This window comes from Rhagoletis pomonella, unplaced genomic scaffold (assembly GCF_013731165.1).
Source record: "Rhagoletis pomonella isolate Grant_MI unplaced genomic scaffold, Rhpom_1.0 Rhpom_scaffold_00006, whole genome shotgun sequence".
NCBI lineage: Eukaryota > Metazoa > Arthropoda > Insecta > Diptera > Tephritidae > Rhagoletis > Rhagoletis pomonella.
Window position 1 is genome coordinate 28,053,322 of NW_023458560.1, and position 19,463 is coordinate 28,072,784.

General features: G+C 34.5%; 1 protein-coding gene across 1 annotated transcript in view; it reads right to left on the minus strand.

Moving 5' to 3' along the window:
• The window catches only part of LOC118740556, a 56,342-nt gene that overhangs the window by 11,911 nt on the left and 24,968 nt on the right, over positions 1 to 19,463 (minus strand). Inside the window, exons 2-4 of the mRNA XM_036472145.1 lie at positions 1,736 to 2,083; positions 894 to 1,408; positions 714 to 810 (exon numbers count right to left, since the gene is read on the minus strand). Of these exons, the coding sequence (XP_036328038.1) occupies positions 714 to 810; positions 894 to 1,408; positions 1,736 to 2,083 (960 nt within the window). The remainder of the gene's footprint in view (positions 1 to 713; positions 811 to 893; positions 1,409 to 1,735; positions 2,084 to 19,463) is intronic.

A 19,463-nucleotide genomic window follows, 5' to 3' on the forward strand; every position in this document is an offset into this window, starting at 1 on the left:
CAGTGATTTGGAGGTGTTACCATATGGGCCTAGGTCTCTCATCCTGCGCTGGAATCATTTCGCCCCCAAAAATGCTGTTACACTGTGTTATCAGATATGTGTTCTATTGCATTTGATAGATTGTAGGCCAAGCAAAAGAAAGTTGACCCACCTCTAAGTGCCGACTGTATACTTTTCAAACTTAGATTATTAAATATTCATAAACTTTCTGTGAACTGAAACATGATTCGGAATTAAAATAATGTACATACATATATACTCGATAAATTCACAATGGAATTTTAAAATTTTCACTATGTTTGAATGTATGTGCATACATATAACTATGTACATATGTAAGTATATACATACATATATTATTACTAAATGTGGACACTTCAAATCGCGTCGATTTTAAATGAGGCCAAACGAACTAAGGTGCGATTATAATTGGAACAGCTTGGGTATGGTCAAGTCACGATAAGCTAAATAAATGATATAGTTATTGTGTCACAATTGTCGTTAATGATTTTGGCACCAATTCTCGCCAATTGACCTACTCAGTAATGAATTATGGCGATTTACTGAATATAAACGTGCTTTCGTGCCATTCGTTCGTTCTTAAGGATGTCAGTGTAAAAGGACTTTGATGCGGAAATAGAGTCCAATTAAATACATATTTTCTTAGCAGTTTAGTTGAATATAATAAATAAAACATAAAAATTTGAACTCACATTACTGCTCGCCGCGCTTTCCTTAAAATTTTCATAAACGTCTGGTGGTGATTGAAACGCATGCCTTCGCGTGCCACTACCTTCCGTCGTTCGAAAACTGTTAAGAAATATCAAATCATAATTTTAATTAGCCACATTTCAACTTATACTATTTAGGATCACCAAAATCGTTCAACTCACTTTCCGCACGGCGTTCCCATGGCTATACTATCGACATCCGATGAATTATGCGCGGGCAAACAACGAAAGCTGCGTCGCGAGTTGCGACGCTTTAAAGAGCTCGGCGAAACTGAACCTACACCCGCCACAATCCATTCAATATCAGCGCCCATTTGTCCGTTGACTGCGTCCGTTGCTTCCGCCGAATGTGGCGATGGCACACGCAGCGCGTACTGTACCTGTCCATCAGCAGCGACGAGGGGCATTTGCTTGCGTGAAAGTCGCGTACGCACCGCGGAAAGCAATGCTGGGCCATCTTCTCGTGCGGCAGCCAAACCTTGTACCACATCCAGTACAGCGCGTGTATTGGTTATTTGTCCTAAAATAGCGAGCACATCTAAAGCGGCTTGACGCACGCGACGCTTGCGATTTAGGGCGGTATATGTGGCATGGGTAACGCAGGTGGTCATGTCAAAGCAAGTGCTAGGAAAGGTCATCAGCGAGTACATAACCATTTTGAGCGCGTGTTCACGGAACTGTGTGCAGGGGGAGAGAGAGAGCGTTATTCAAGTGAAATTTTACACAAAACGCAAAGAAGTCAAAAAGAAAGAAATTGAAAGAAAGAAGAATGGAAGTTCATCAATTCTAGTGATACCAAGTAGCCAGCCGCACTTAGCCACATCAATAAAAGAAAAAATGAGCGCACTTTTGTGCCCATTGTCACAACTGGGCCAGCTTGTTAATATGCAGGCATTTAATAATTTCTCAAAGTAGTAGTGCTGCGGTCAGCAGACCAACGCGGCCATTATCGCTGTTGGTCAACCTGGTTCTCATGTTTGCTTTCACTTGTTGATTGCACTTACCCTTGAGCTCTTTGCATGTAAAAATTCTTGCGACAATAATTTGAGTACAATTGCCGCCGCCGGCAGTCGATGCATCAATGCTTTGCATACGGGATTCGCTCCAGCCCCACCTTGGCGACACAGCCCGGTCATTATTTGTGTTGTACGATCCTCCAAGTTATCGAGTGGCAAACGCGTTATGAGATTGATTAGCAGTTGTTGCTTTGCCTCTGCCACGTCTGGATTACGTTCAGAGAAGAGTAAAGTACGAAGCAAACTATCCAGACACGGTTGAACTTGTGCTAGTGTATCGGTGTTACGCAAAGCTTCCTCGAGTTGGGCAACGCCCTGCAGGCGGTGATACCAGTCCTAAAAGATTGAACGAAAGGAGATTGTGTGTAATATGCATAGAAATATGCAGGACAAAAAAAAAAACATTATGTAGATACTGTGAAATTTACGCTTATCGTATATGATATTTTGTTATATGTATATTTAAAAAAAAATTAAGTGCGCCTGGGCCACACTGGAGATGTGAAAATTACCTTACATATCTAGGTTGTGTCATAACCAATATACATACATACATATGTACATACATACATACATAAATTTATCTGCTTTTGCTTAAGGTTATATTTTTGTCTTTTTTATATCTAGATCTCTAAATCTACCGGTTCATCTAATTACATTTATGTTATTCTGTTTTCCTCGACATTCTGTTCTGTTCTGTTTATATCGACAATAAAATCGATAGTAACATCCATCAAAATATCGATGAAAGAAGATCGATACAAATATCGATGGCGAATTCGATGAAAGTATCGATAACAATATCGATAGCAAAACCGATAAAAATGTCGATAAAAAAATCGATAACAAAATCGACAAAAAATATCGGTAACAAAATCCATAAAAATATCGATAACAAAATCGGTAAATACCGATAACAACATCGATAAAAATATCGATAGCAAAATCGATATACAATATCGAAACAAAATCGATAAATATCGATAACAAAATCGATAGAGATATCGAAATCAATAAAAATATCGATAACAAAATCGATAAAAAATCTCGATGACAAAATCGAGAGAAGTATCGAAAGCAAAATCGATAAAAAAAAAGAAATAGTTCCCAGATTGAGTCTTTGTGTCTCTATTTACATATGTTGATATATCCTTTTCTTTACCTTGGTATTAATCTTTCTTCCCTTTATCTTTATCTTTACCTTTATGCTTAATAGTTTCTTCATGTAAACCTTCACGTTTGCCCTTAGATACATAAGTAAAGTGTTTAAATTTACCTAGGTCTTCATTTTTGCCTTTATCTTTACGCATCTTTGTTTTTATTTTTACTTTTTTACTTATTTATCCTTTTCCTTATCTATGTACGTACTGACCTTTACTTTTATTATTTTATTGGTATTTATCTAAGTTAATCTTCTATTAGCACATTTTTGTTAAATGAATACCATGCACAACATTTAAGAAGCGCTTGTTTCCCTCCCAACCATTTCCGTGTGCAATTTATGTTGAATTTGTCAATTTACTCCCAACCAACCAACCGCCGCTACAAAAATCAAGATAGGTTTGGTGAGAAAGTGCGGCGTACACAAATAAGCCAGTGTGTACGAAAAGCAAAAAATAAATCATGGAGAACTTATGTCTTAACTTAGAGAAAACAAACGAGGCTTAGGCATTTCGTTACCAAAAATCCAAGCGCGTCTTGCCTTATATGTTAGAGTGGCCGGGACTTTCAATAATGTCTCAAGTGAAGCGATTATAAATACTAGGATTGTCAGTTACTGTCAAAATTCGACCGTTTTTCTTTTCAAACATAGCGCGTCGATTAAGTTATAATTCACAAAATTACTCAAAAGAAAATCTTCTGCTTTGAAAGTGACTAAAAATTGTTATAACCTTTTTTTTAATATTTTATTAGCGTTACAGTATAACGGGGAAACAGTTTCTTTATAACCAATGTTTTTTTTTATAAAACCCCTTTGGGCGTCAAAAAAATGACCTTGGAACGAAGTCTACTGGCACAACGGTCCATGAGAAAATACAGGCCATACAAGAAGCAAACGAGTGCCAAAACAGGGCGAATGAATGCGAGGAATTAATATTCGCAAGCTTCATGAAATGCCACTTAAAACTTCTCTAGATAGAGTTTTTTTTTTGAAAAATTATCATTATCAGAATTAATTTTAGCAATGAGACCCGCATTTTTTTTTTGCTCGAAAAAAATTTATGGTCGACTTATAAGCTAATTCTGTTCTTCAGATAAAAATCGATATCTGGTATTTTTTTTCAAATGCCCATAACTTTGTTAAAAATTAATGGATTTCAACCTTTTTCACTCAATTGCTAGTAATTGTTGCCACTTTAAGATGGAATGACGAAATAATCGATTTTTATTTATATTAATTTTTTATTTATTTTTATAAATTTTTATAAAAGTTATGCAAAAACCATAGTTTTTTTTTCTTTCATACTAAATATTTCACAAAAAATAGGCACTTTGAACTACAATGGAGCTAAATCTCTTGTAGCAAAAATTTTTTTTCAGAGATATGATTTTTTTAGTAAAAATAAATTTTTGAAGTAAATTTGTTTGAGTATGCAGATTTTTTAGCCTATTAAATGCTAGTATAAGATATGCAAGTTTGGAGTTAGCCAAAAATCGCGTTAATTGTTGAGAATTTTTTTTGTTGAAGGTGGTTTGCATTTTTTCCATACAAAGTATTTTCGAATTTTCAGATCGAGCGATTTATAAATTTATTAACAAGCTATTTATTGCATATGCAGCCTAAAGAATTCAAACCAATGAGGCTTTCAGCCTGACAGGTTTGCATATTCCATTCAAAGCTGGTTACGTTAGGAATGTCTACTGCGAAGCATGGTCGCCTAACGGGGCAAGCACTCTACAGAGTTTGCACTCCATGAGGTCGTGACACGGTAGCTTTATTTCGGGAAAAATAACAACTTACGTTGGCGCTTTCTTGGATATAGAAGGAGCATTCAATAACTTCTGTTTTGAGGGGAGATAGGAGTCACTCAACAACCAAACGATTGCGGAATTCTCGGAAAAGTGAATTTCAACCATGTTCGCACAAACAATGTCACCAGGTATCCAAAGCGTGAGACTTTCCAAGGCGGTCGTTCCCACGACAGCTAGGTTTACGCAACCAGAACGAGTGAAATCTATATTTGGCCAAGGACTGTTGATTTCCGTGCTGTGGCTTTCTGCATTAAACAACACAATATTAAGGCTTAAATGTGATGGGGTAAGCATTTTTACGGACTCAGAATGCTTTAGGTATTATGGATCCTTGTTTTGCATAAATATGATACGCAAAGAAAGAGCACTAGGGGAATTAAGAAACGCGCAGAAAACTACGGACTCAACGTAAATCCATTGAAGGCCGAAACACTTTTATTCACCAATAATAAATGGGCTCAAAGTTTCAACTCATCTTTCATAAATGGGCATACTCTTACGCTTTCATGCAGCGTTAAGTATTTGGGAGTCAAAGTAATACAAATTATTGGCGCTTATAGAATAAGTTGGATATAAAAATTTTCGGCCACCTCCGAACCAGAAATGAACTTTTATGAGAAGCCTTTTCAAAGCAGAAATACACGCGGAGGTTTTCCACAGCCTACCGAGGGGCGGCCGCTGTTTAGAAAAAACTTTTTTTCTGTTTTTTTTTTGGAATGTAGATTTGACCAAGAATCGAACCTTGGTCTTACGGAGTGCTAGTGCGCACCTCTAACCACTTGGCTACAGCGAGCGTTGCTGAAGATAAATAACGTAGATTCTCCAGATTCCTCTGTGGCTGGGATGTATTTATTGCTTGAAAATATCAAGGCATCCACTAGAACTAACTCATTGGTGACTTAATTTTCAGCAAAGTTTCGATGATCAAGAGTGACTCTAGAGAGGCTCATTGACGAATATATTCGACGGAATATACAAAATGACAACCTCTACTCGAATCAGCATGCATATATATTTCTAGCATGCATATATCGATGATTAAAAAAGGATTGGCCATCATGGAATACACGCACTCAGTCTTATAAGATCTGGTCCGGAGGAATGTGGACTTAGTGTCAATCCTAACAAGACCGAAATGGTACTTTTCACAAGGAAGTATAAAACTCCTCTATTGAAACCTCCCACCCTAAACGGGGTGGTACTTATTTTCTCCACCGAGGTGGAATACCTTGGAGTTATAGACAAAAAATTAGGATTAAAACCACTAGATGTACACAGCTGTGATTAGACCCATCCTTTTCTATGGCGTCGCCCGGCGCAAAATAACACCTTGTCCAGAGTGAAGGAGTTACGAGTACAGGGCACGGCTGTCATGCCCACTGCACCCACCAAATCTCTGAAAATAATGTTAAATCTTCCACCTGTGGATCTCTACGGCAAATTTGGGGCACGCTGTAGTGCGGCCAGGTTAAATATGATCTAGGCGTGGAGAGACCGCAGATTCGAACACGCAAAAGTACTTGTAACTCTACCGGATAATCTACGACAGTTAGATTATACCACTCCTCTACTCTGTTTAGACAACAAATTCTCCATAAGAAACCCGTAGAGGAACGAATGGGAAGGGGCCACAGACTTAAACCTAGGGTCGACGGCTATATATACAGATGGTTCCAAGCTTAACGAAAGGGTGGATAGCAGGATTTACTCCGGTTAACTCGAGCTAAGACTCAGTTTCCGCTTACCTGACCATTGTAGCGTTTTCCAAACAGAGCTAAACGCCATAATGGAGACCGCTTGGAGGCTCATAACCTTCGCCTTTCCGGGATGGCATATCGCCAATTATTGCGACAGCCAGACTGCTGTCAATTGTCTTAAATAAAGCGGAACAACGTCCAAAGTAGCTTGCTGGAATCAAAATGCTTCTTGACTGTTGTATGGGTCCCTGGACATAAGGGCATTCCTGGAAACTGTTTAGACGACGAGATAGCAAGTCAATTCTGCTCAAAATGTGGGCATACTTCTAACCAGATGCAAACACAGATAAAAGTCGAACTCATCGAGGAGGTAAATATCAGGTGGGCTGTGGAATCCACCTGCCATACTACTGATGGGCACGCACTGAAAAAGGTTAGATTACGCCACCAACGCTTTTTGACGCAGTTGCAGATACGAGGAGGAGCTGGAAAGCATCGCACATTATCTCTGCCTTTGTCCCACCCTGGCCAACACGCACAACCAATTCTTCAACAGGCACTTTTTAGATTGTTTAGCCGACCTGAACTGGGCGAACGATCTCGACCCTTTTGTGCTATATAAAACGCACTTGGTGGTTAAATTACTAAGGGAGAGAAAGAAACAAATGACTTTGGTAAGCGGTATCACCAAGAACTCATATAACATAGAGCTGCCGACAAAATTTGCAGACGGTGGTCAGTGGCTATAGAGATTTTGTTGTAAAACACCCCAGCCTAAACAGCCGTCCGGATATCGGAGAAGATGTAACGTTATGGGAATATTATTCAAAGCTACTCAACAGCGTATTATTTTTCAGCAAAATTCATGTAAATTATGTTGAATGCTTTTACCAACATATCTGCTTGCAAACCGGCATTATTCTATTTTAATAGGAATTTAAGTGAATTTGTTCAAACAAGAAAAATTTTATCTTAAACTAAATGCATTGTTTTTGAGGTTGTAGCTAATTGAAAATAGCCTTGAACACGCAAAGCAACCATAATCGCTTAAGCAATCAGCCAAGTGTTGTCATTGAAAGATAGTTGCAGAGTTGAAAAATAAAACTCGAAGACAAGCAGCGGAAGCCACACCAAAACGTTTGTCCTTTCTTCTTTTCGCCTTTTCGCCCTTCAGGAATGCGGTAATTTGCGCACAATTTCTTTTAGCCATTAATTGTCCTTCTGCTAGTATGAAAAGTAATTGCATACAATGAAGAAATTTCTGGCTAATTGAAAAAATACTGACCATAACCCAAGAGCAGCGATAGAATGGCCGAGACAGAAATGTAGTTCTGTATTAAACCAAAGAGATTGCAATCAAAGTGAATTGAAAAATAAATTGCAAACAAAATTCGAAATTACCTTCATCAGATGCGCTCTTTCTCTTTAATAAATTATCTCTAAGACATTTTATTTAAACACGTATAAATAAGGAATGTATTCTGAGGCTGGTACAACACTTCCCTCTCCCACATTAATACTTTGCTGTCATTGAACTCGGTAATTGTTTAAGTACCACAATTTTCAATATTACTGTGGGGCTTTCCTTCAGACACCACATTTACATACATACTTACACGGCCGTATTTAGAGGGGGGGGGAGTGTCCCGAAATGTAGAAATGTAGGTTTTTAAGGCACTTGAATTTGAAAAAGGCAAAATGAGCTTTAAAAAAAGGCATATATTTTTTAATTTTGTTGTGCACCTTCTTTATGTACAATGTGAAGGTCCAATTAAAGATATAAAAAAATACATACAGTGCTCAAAAGTTATAACCGAACCACTTTTTGCCAAATTTTAACGTATTATATTCGTTGTTATTGAACTTTTGTTATTTTTTTTTAAATAAAAATATAGTTCTTTCTTTAACAAAACCCGTGGAAATCCATGTTTCCAAATTTGAGCAGTCCACTTGCAAAGGCGCTATGTAAATTTTTTTAGATTTTTAGTTTTTGGTCAGTAACGTACCGGTATTTAAAGTAGTTTCATGTCCACTAACAATACAGTGCAAAATCTTTCTATTTTATGAAAAAATAGCATCAAATGTTAACTACTATTGCCAAAATCGCTATAATACTTATGTATGTATTTATACACTCTCAAAAGTCTCCATCTTCTGATGAACTTAGAAAACTGCAAGAAAACGTGGTAGTTTCGGTGCATAGTGGAAGGCGTCGTAAAAAAGAAGCAGACCAATCTTCATGGAAGAGCGAAAGCGAAAAGCTAAAAAAATATAGTTGTGTAAAAGTTACTGTTTAAAAACTCGCTATATTAAATTTTTATATATAAAATTTGCAAAAACTACCACACTGCGATATTGTTTTTTAATGTTATTAGGCTCTTGTTTATCCAAATTTGGAGATAATAAAGAGAAATATACAATTGGGATGTTATTTGTTGTTGTAGACGTTTTTTTTTTTTTGAAAGTGGACTACTCATTTGTGCAATATTAAAAAAAAATTCAACAAACTTTCGTACAAATTTCGAAAATTCTAAAAATTCAAGAGACATTTTTAGCCATTTGAAACGTGTACTTTATTCTACTAGAATTCAATGGGCTACAAAACTGCATACTCAGAATTTAATTAAAAAACTCGAAATTTTAACGATATTTGTAGAATATTTTTTTTTAAATTGCATAAATTTTTAAGGCAGTGTCACTCGATTGGACATTTGTACAGATTTGTAAATTTTTATATTGGGCTATTGGTAAAAAAATGGGAACATTTTTTTTTGTAGTCAAAAGATTGGTACAATACAGCGATGTTCTATTGAAAAAGTTCAATAAATTAATTTTCGTGATTGGGATAGTGAAAAATATTTTGGGTGTTCAAACAATTGGGATACGATCTGCACCGAATTTCGGCAAATACCCAATCGTGTGACACTGCCTTTAAACTTGTATTTATACGGATGTTGGTAAAGAGCGAACTATAAAAATCTAACCGAAATTAAATAACAACAAAAATAATATTTTAAAACTTGTAAAAATTTGGTGCGGCTATACTTTTTTCGACTACTGTACATAAGTTGGCTATGATTAATCGGACGTGCTATCATAGTAGCACAATGCCACTCATATTTGACTTACAAACAAAATACGGGCAGGAATTTCATGATCTCAACCCTGTTTTTATGAAAAATTTTATTTTTATCAGTATTTTTCTTTTAATCAAAATATGTATGTTGAAATAAAAGTGAAACTGAAAAAAATTTTGCCAGAACCCCCACCGAAAAAAAATCCTGGCTACGGCCCTGCATACTTACATGTACATATATGCTTATACATACACATCTTGCTTAAATTTGTATACATATCTATATTTAGGCAGTCAACTGACAAGTCATGCTGTCAAGAATTCAACCGCGACGGCTTGTGTTGCGTGTTTTGCGAATGCTAATGTGTACATTAGGAATGTTAATCCCGGGATCCCGGGACTTTTTAAGGTCTCTAAAATCCCGGGATTCTTGGCAAGTTATCCCGGGATTTTCGGGATTTGTATTTGCACTGATGGCAATAATAGAAACTCCTTTTCTTGACCAGTATTGGCTATATTTCTTTTTTTTTTATTTAATAATTAATATTTTTTTATAAATGTCTAGCTCATTATACATATAACACAATATCAATAATATTCGCGAGACCATGGGCCAAATATAGTAAAATTTCGTTTTTAGCTTTTCACTCTGACGTCAGTAATTTAAAAAATTCAGAGAAATGTGCTTAGAGAAGAAGTATGGGTATAAAATTAATGAGGAAATCCTGTAGAATTTAAAGGGATTAAGTTTCTGGTGCAGAAGTGCTGGTAAATATTGAAAATGTCATTTTAAAATTTTATCCTTGAAATTTCGCAATATTTGTTTTTGAAAAAATTATATGTTAAGGGCTTATGTAAAGTCGATAACATCCTCGAGTTTCGTTCTTCTAACTTAGACAGCCTAAAAATTACCTATTCGTCCTTGCGAATCCAAAAAATTTTAATTTTTTAAATTCTAAAGAAATTTTCTATTGCATTTGTTACCCATATTTTTATTCTACATTGCATTGAATTTTTTTCATGTCATTGAAATTACAAAGTCCTTCAAAATAAATCCTGCGGTCAGAGAGAAAAAATAAAAGCTTTAAAACTTTAAATAAAAGAAGTAATTTTTAGCAAAAAAAATCCAATTTAAAAAATATATATGTATATATATCTATATATTTCATGATCCAATGATCTAAACCAAATTAGTATGGGACCACCTCTGAGACACTACCTTTCCGTTGCAAAAATAATTATTGAAATCGGTTGAAGTGGTGCAAAGTTATGCGGTAACATACATAAAAAAAAAAAGAAAAAATATTCCGACGAACTGATAACCTCCTCCTTTTTTGGAATTCGGTTAAAAACCAGGTTTCAAACCCATTTATTTATTATTTATTTCATGGTAGGAGAGCTTCTCAAACAATATAGAAGCAATTTTTTCGATTCAAATAGATAGAAATAATTTTAGATTCCTCCAGTGAAAGCGAAGGCTCGGATGTAGAATCTGGAGACATTAGAAAATGTGAAATTAAAGCTCAATTGAAGGCCTATCTTAAAGAAAATCGAGCTTATCTCGGTGAAAATCATCTCGATTGGTGGAAAACTAAACTAAAATTTCTTTTTTTGAAATATAATATGCCCCTTTTGAACTGTGACTACTAGATTAAAAAAGTACATATTCAATATTGAGATGTCGAAACTGTGCATGTATGCATTACTTCGATTTTTGTCATATGCATTATTTCGGTTTTGAACCGAAACTGTGCATATATGCATTACTTCGTTTTTCTCATATGCGTTATTTCGGTTTTCAAACGAAAGTGTGCATGTATGCATTATTTCGGGGTTTTCATATGCATTATTTCGGTTTTCAACCGAAACTGTGCATATATGCATTATTTCGGTTTTTTTCATATGCATTATTTCGGTTTTCAACCGAAACTGTGCATATATGCATTATTTCGGTTTTTTTCGTATGCATTATTTCGGTTTTTTTCATATGCATTATTTCGTATGCACAGTTTCCATATGCACAATTTCAGGGTGCCGATTTATGGGCAATAAAAATGTTCAATTTAGAGTTTGTTGGCTGAGAATCATGTTGCTTTTTTTTGCATTTTTTTAATAATCGGCTTTTTGAAGTGAAACTTCTTTAGCGACAGTTGCTTGGTTGGGAGTAAATTGGCAAATTCAACGGAAATTGCACACGGAAATTGTTGGGGCTGAAACAAGTGCTTCATGAGTGTATGCATATGGTATGAGTTTAACAAAAATTTGCTAATAAAAGGGTTAACAATAACACTTAGAAAAAGACCAATACAAGAATGAAAGTTAAGGGGAGTACGTAGAGAGATAAAGAAAAGGATAAGGCAAAGGTAAAAATAAAAACAAAGATGCGTAAAGACAAAGGCAAAAATGAAGATCAATGTAAATTTAAACACTTTACTTAAGTGAAGGGAAATATGTAGATGAAGAAAAGTATAAACACAGAAGTAAAAGCAAAGATAAATATAAAGAAAAAGATGAGGATGAGGCTACCGATAAAGGTAAAGACGAAGATAGAGGAAGTAGAATAAAAATAATAAAGGTAATTATAGAGAAAAGGATATTGATGGAGACACAGAGACTCAATCTGTGAACTATTTTGGGATTTTTGAGATTTTCGGGATTCTCAGAACTTATCGATATAATAATCGATATTTTTATCACTTTTGTTATCGATTTAGTTATCGTAATTTTTATCGATATTGTTATCGATTTTGCTATCGATATCTTGGGAACCTATCGATATAACATCGATTTTGTAGTCGATATTTTTAACGATTTTGTTATCGATACTTTTTATCGAAGTTGTTATTGGTTTTGTTATCGATATTGTTGTAGATTTTATTATCGATATTTTTATGGAAGTTGTTATCGATATTTTTATCGATTTTGTTATCGATACTGTTATCGATTTTGCTATCGATTTTGTTAACGATTATTTATCGATTTTGCTATAAATTTTTTATCGATTTTGTTATCGATATTTTCATCGATTTTGTTATCGCTATTTTTATTGATTTTCAAAAACGATTTTTGTTATCGATATCTTTATCGATTTTGTTATCGATATTTTTATCGATTTTATAATCGATTTTGCTACCAGTATTATTATCGATATGTATAAGTTTTTGGTAAAAGAGAAGGAAGTATAAAATTTTGATTCCATATTGGATCCGTCATTTGGAATTTTGAAAATCTGACATTATATTCGAAATCAGCGACCTAAAAAACCCCCAAACACTAAGTTTCAAATTAATTTGGTTACTTCTCGACTTTTGGCCAGCAAATGCTAGTCGCCACACCATAGTGCACTGTATAGGTTAAGCACTCGTTCAATGTTCTCATAATTTACAAAATTTTTAAGTAATAAAAACGATGACTTAAGTGGGAAGGTTTTTTAATTTTATTCCTAACATTCGCATTCGCATTCGTATTCGCACGTTCGCATTCCCAAAAATTCGCATTCGCGAATGTGAAAAATATGACATTCGAAACATCCCTAATATGTACGTATACATTACATATTGTATTGCCACCAATCACCTGAGTGACTTTAATCGATTTCTTATGTTTTAGTTGTTTCAAAAAGTCAATAGCACGATTTGGTTGATAGTGAATTCTTTTTTGGTGTCATTTAAGACACCTTTGGCATGCTTTGCTGCATGCAGAGTTTCTTTCGGTTGTTGGTATGTATTTGTATTAATTTTACTGAAATTGTATAGGCCGCCACCAGCTAAGTATCTATTGGTTAATGAGTGTTACAGCGGTTATGGTAGCGGTTTGGTGTGCAATTATCATCAAATTTTCAAGATTGGTAGAGGGTGTTGTTGGTTTAGCTTGTGTCTCCTCACTTGGACTTGTAATAAATTAATTCCTTCCTTAGTTTACAAAGGTGCGTTGATAAATTGTCTCAATGTTGAGGAAGATGAAAAAACCAGATATGGGCAAGTAAAAGCAGTTTGTGGGTCCGATGTTTAACTGTCGTGTGTAAAAAATGAAACTTCGAATGTATGTATATCTAAACTGTTCATCGACAGTGGACGCAAGAAGTATCAAAATGTTGCATTGCGTAAGGGACATTTTCACTGGAGTTAGTATTAAAAAAAAAATCGACAGTGAAAAATAGTTATTAACTAGTCTGAAAAGGCTTAAAAACTGGCATCCATGATATTGATAACCCTTTAATGGTTTAATAAAATAAATAAATACTTATGTACATTTAACGCTTACATATTCGTTATGTGTTTGGCCCAGTTTCTCCTAAAACTTGTGGTATGTGTTTTGATGGTTTATAACAAATACAGGGTTAAATTATTTTAAGCAGGGCGGTAATCATTATGTGTTAAATAATTTAAATCAGCATTTAACAATTTTTTTATGATTTTTATTTTTTTCGCTTTTTTCTATGGATGCCACTATCCAATTCCTATATTGAATTGCTCGATGATTCCGAAAATCGAGTTAATTTATTTTTTTTGGATACGCTTTCCGAGATATATGTTATTTACCGTTATTCAATTAAAAAAAAAGAGTGGTTCAGCTCAGTTGCCTCAGTGTAGTAACGTTAAGCATATCACAATACTCGTAAATTTATAACGCATCAAATAAAACGTGGCAGATTTAAAAATACGGGGTCGCTGATTACGAATATGAAGTCAGATTGGAAATATTCAAAACTGGGGATGAATCTCAAATCAAATTTTAAAAATTCAAAATAGCCATATAAAGGGTGTTCTTTTTAGGCGTGTAGCTTGCAATGAGGCAATACTTTTTTCGGAGTTGGCCTTTTTGACAGCTGTTACTTGATTCATACTCAGTTTGGTTTGCCATTTCATAATGAACAGACTTACTCCGGAACAACGTTTGAAAATCGTGCAAATTTATTACCAAAATAATGGTTCGGTTAGCGCGACGCATCGCGCGCTGCGTCCAATATTCGGTCGACATAATCGCTCAGCAGAGTCGGTAATTCGAGCAACCATGGATCGGTTTCGCACCACGTTTACTCTAGTGGATAATGCGCATCCTCAGAGATGCCGTACAGTGCGCACCCCGAAGACGCTCTTGCTGCTGTGGAGCAGAGTATCGAAGAATACTCCAAAGAGGCCATATATGGCTATAGAGCCATGATTAATGCCTTTTTCGTGCTTGAATTGGATGATGTTGATGTGGACGACCTTTGGTTTCAACAAGACGGCGCTACATGCAATACAGCCAACATACAGATACAATCACTTTATTGAAGGAAACTTTTGGTGAGCGCATTATTTCGCGTTGTGAGCCTGTGGCGTGGCCTCCAAGATCGTGCGATTTAACACCGCTGGACTATTTTTTGTTGGGTTATGTGAAGTCGTTTGTCTACGCAGATTAACCCGAGACGATTGACGCCTTGAAAGAGAATATTCGGCGCGTTATTGCTGACATACGGCCCCAATTGCTGCAAAAATGGTCGAAAATTGGGCTCTCGGCTGGAATTTATTCGAGCCAGCCGCGGCGGTCACTTGCCAAAAATCATTTTTAAAACATAATGGCAAACCCTTATCTTTATAATAGAGCTAAATTCTTGGCCATATTATTAAACCCTATGCGTTTTATTTCTTCTTGAAAACCACATGTCTAAGAAAAACAAAAAATCAAAAAAAGATAACGCGCAAGGATAAGTGTCAAGTGATATTGCCACATGGTATACAAAAAAGAAAAAAAATAGGGTACATTTATCTAATGAAAATTGGTTGAAACGAACCTTTAAACCTTTATGAAAAGTGGTTCGGTTTTCGGTTCGGATAAAACATTTGTCGAAAATTTCGATTCGGTTAATGGTTCAGTTAGTTTATAGAAAAAAGCGGTTTTCCGGTTCAAAATCGGTTCAGTTCAAAACCGGTTCACGTCCCTGGTTAAAACCGAACGTAAGTACATGGCGTTACAGTCTCATCTCGTTTGGGTAACACATACGCCATGTACACAACTTTCGATTTCAACTTTTATGTTAATCTCTGTCGCATAGAATTTTTGGATGACCTTTGCTCCGTTTCACATGGAACGTCCCATATAAAAATTTTTTGATTTAATTTAATTTTAAGAAACTTATATAGTTTTCTTCTTTTTTAATTAAATAGTTTTACTCATTTTAATATAAGTTCCTATTAATTTAAAGATTTTATTATTTTGCAATGAAAAATATTTCTTATTAATTTAATTTAATATTTAGGAACCTATTGTTTTGTCTTTATTTTAAGGTTGGGTTATTTTGAAAGGAAACTATTTTTATAATTTCATTACATTTTTAGGAACTTCTTCTTTTTTACTTATAATTTTTAGATTTTATAGTCTTAAAAAGATTTTTTTTTTTAAATTTCATTAAATATTTAGTAACTTCCCAGTGGGAAAATAAGTAATGCATTCCATTCGTGCTAAATAATCTAATGTATTTCTATGTAATCAGCATTCTAATGTATTCAAAAAGTCCCAAAAATTTAATATTAAATCACAATTATTTCTCGATACTAGGTAATGCAAAATTGAATGCCCCACTTTCCTTAGGACATCGCTCTGCGAAAAAATGCATTTTCGAATGTGAACAGGGTTGTTTTACTGATTATTTTTTCGATTACTATACATTACATTTTCCCACTGAGTCATTACATTTTTTTAAGTTTTCTTCTTTTCCTTCTTTAACTAAATTTTCTTAATTTTTGAATTATGTTATTACATTTAATTTCTTATAAATTGATTTTTTCCTTTTTTCATTTCATTCCTCTTATTGTTTTAAAGGAAAATTTTTGTTTTTTAATTTAATTTATTTTTTAGGAATTTATTTTACTTCTTCCTTTTTTATTTTTTTATATTTGATTTTGTTTAAACTTTTAGTCTATATTATTTTAAAAACTGAAATATATTTATTTTATTTTATTTTTTCTTTTCTTACATCAATTTTTCTTCTTTTTAATTTCATGTTCTTTTAACTCTTGGATTTAATTGTTTAAAAAAGAAACGTATTTTTTGAATATCATTTAATTTTTAGAAACTTTTTAAATAATCTTTTTACGATATTTTTTATTTTAATTTTCCTTGAATTTTTAGAAGATATTATTTTAAAAAGAAAAATATTTTTTTGAATTTCTTTCAGTTTTTAAAAACTTATTTTTTTTTTTATTTATTTTTTAATTGTTATTTTTACTTTTTTAGTTTAACTATATTTTTATTGTTTGAAAAAGAAACTTATTTATCTGAATATAATTTAGTTTTTAGAAACATACACGTATTTTTTTTTATTTTTTTAATAATTTTAATTCTGAAGTAAATTTTCTTTAATTTTTAGTTTAAATTGTTTTGAGAAGAAAAATATATGCTCTCTAATTTCATTTAATTTGTGGAAAACTAAAAAGACACCTTCAATTCAATTATGATGATTTCGTTTCTAGCAAAAAAGTAGCCTTTTGATTGCCCCTTTCACTTTTCGTGCTCGATTCTAAATTGAAGGCAAAGGGTGAAAAAATTCTGTGTTCGTTTCTTAAAATGTCACACTCTTGTAAGGCAAAAAAGGCACATTCTCCGCCCTGTGAAACTTTGTTAGGGGAGATGGTTACCCTGAAAAGCAGAAGCTTGTTTAAAACGACAATATTATGAAATGCGTGAGCTAGACAAGGGTTGAGTGTAACATTAAACACATTTTACACCGACAGGAAAGAGCTGTCAATATAGTTTCCCCGATTGAAGATTGCCTTAGGAAATATAGTTGCCAGAATTGCCCCGTAAGTCTCACTACGCCCCATTGCAAGTAAAAATACATACACACAAAAAATGCTAACTTCAAGTCGCAATTAGGACTTTGAAATCGCTTTTGGAAGGGTAGAAAATAGCTTGCAACAGAGCTACAACAAAATTAGCTTTTGAAATATTTTTGTCATTCAAAAGAGTAAGGAGAGTTGAAAGTCAGTTCCTAAAATTGTGCTGTTGTTTTTGTCCTCCCAGCCCAGCAAAAACTATTATTATTAAACTTTATTTTTAAAGCCTGATGAAAATAGTAAATCGCAAAACAATGATTTGTTGAATTACAAAAACATTTGCATTTTCCGCAATGTAAAAGAGAAAAGTTCAAGGCAATGAAGCGACTTTTTTGCGCTAGTGTTTAATTTTAGACAAAGTCAATATTTAGCGCAACTCATTCGCATGAATTGTCTCTAAAACCAGTCGCTTCTCGCTTGTGATTGAGTATGCAGCGATAGCTTCACTGACATTTAACTAGCTATTAGTACTTAGAAATGGTTAGCGCCTTAGACATAAGGTATCGCCGATATCCACATGCTTCCGAAATATTAACCCGGATTTATGTATGTATGTATGTGCATAAGCTTTATCGCTTTGTACTCCATTTGAGTAATTTACATAGTACACAATCCCCATATCCATAACAAACTATTACTCACTCGATTACAGCAGGGCGATTATTCATGCAAATCTACGAAACAGTTGTACATAAAATAATAGCAAATGACGTTGTTAAGTGCATAGGGAAAGGGAGAAGGGCAAAGATTAAACGTGACCAAATGGACGGCTACATATTTATGACTCCCATATGGGTGTATTGTGCGTTGGCGACAAATACAATATGGATGTATATTAGGGTGGGTAAATATTTCAAAGAGGAAGAAAGATTAAGATAAAGGTAATTATAAATATCAGGATATAGAAGGAGACACAGAGACTAACCACACATAAATTCACCGCCCCGATAACTCAGCACACCTGGAATCACCACACCTAAACTCACAACTCCAAACTTACCACAACGAAATTCACTACACCTTGACGCACCACAACTGAACTAATCATACCCATTCTCACCACCCCTCACGTAGTCTCACCGCACCACACCTCACCTCATCTCAATTTGGGAACTTTTTTGGGATTTTGAAGATTTTCGGGATTCTCGGGACAAAATCCGGAGTTTTAAGACTATTTCGGGATTATCTGGACTAAATCAGGATTTTTAAGACTATTTCGGGATTCGCGGAACTATTTCGAGACTATTTTACCGTTATATTTATCGACATAATAATCGATATTTTTTTCGATATAATAATCGATGTTGATATATTTCTCAACACTTTTATTTTTCCTTCAGCAGCGTTTCGACATTTCTTTGCGGTTTAAAAGAAAAAAACAACGCATCTTTTCTTTCCCTTGATATACATAAATGTTTTGATGCAACTAAAATTCAGTAGGAAATATAAGAAATGAAAAGGATAAGTGCAGAAGTTGACTCCTCATACCAAAAATTCTTGTATAGCATGTTTTTATAAACAATTTAAATACTTCCTCACGACACTGCAGTCCAATAAAACGTTGCCCAGAAAATAAAACCTCTTTTCGCTTTTTATCGAGGTCTAAACTGAATTTAGAACCATGGTTTCCTCGGCGAATTCTCTTCGAACTTCATGTATAATACCATAATATCTGTATATAGTCGAAAAAATCTGCCATGCAAATAGACCTACCCTAATATATATACATATGTATGTATGTAGTATGTACGCATCTATTGAGATCAGCTGTTTTAAGGCCGGTAACGCGCCACTTGAATAACCGGAAGTGCTATTATAGGTACATGGATATCTTTGCTTGTATGTACATATGTAGGTATTTAAATGTATATAACAGCTTATGTAGTATTGGTAACACACATATGCCCATACATACGTACATACATTTATATGCAGTTAGTGAGGTGAATGCGTTGATGTGAAACGGAAGTGTATTAATTCTTCTTCTTCTTATTTGGCGCTGTAACCGCCTAAGCGATTTTGGCCGAGTCCAAAACAGCACGCCAGTCATTTCTCTCCTGTGCTAACTGACGCCAATTGAAAATGCCAAGTGAAGCCAAGTCCTTCTCCACCTGGTCTTTCCAACGCAGAGGAGGCCTTCCTCTTCCTCTGTT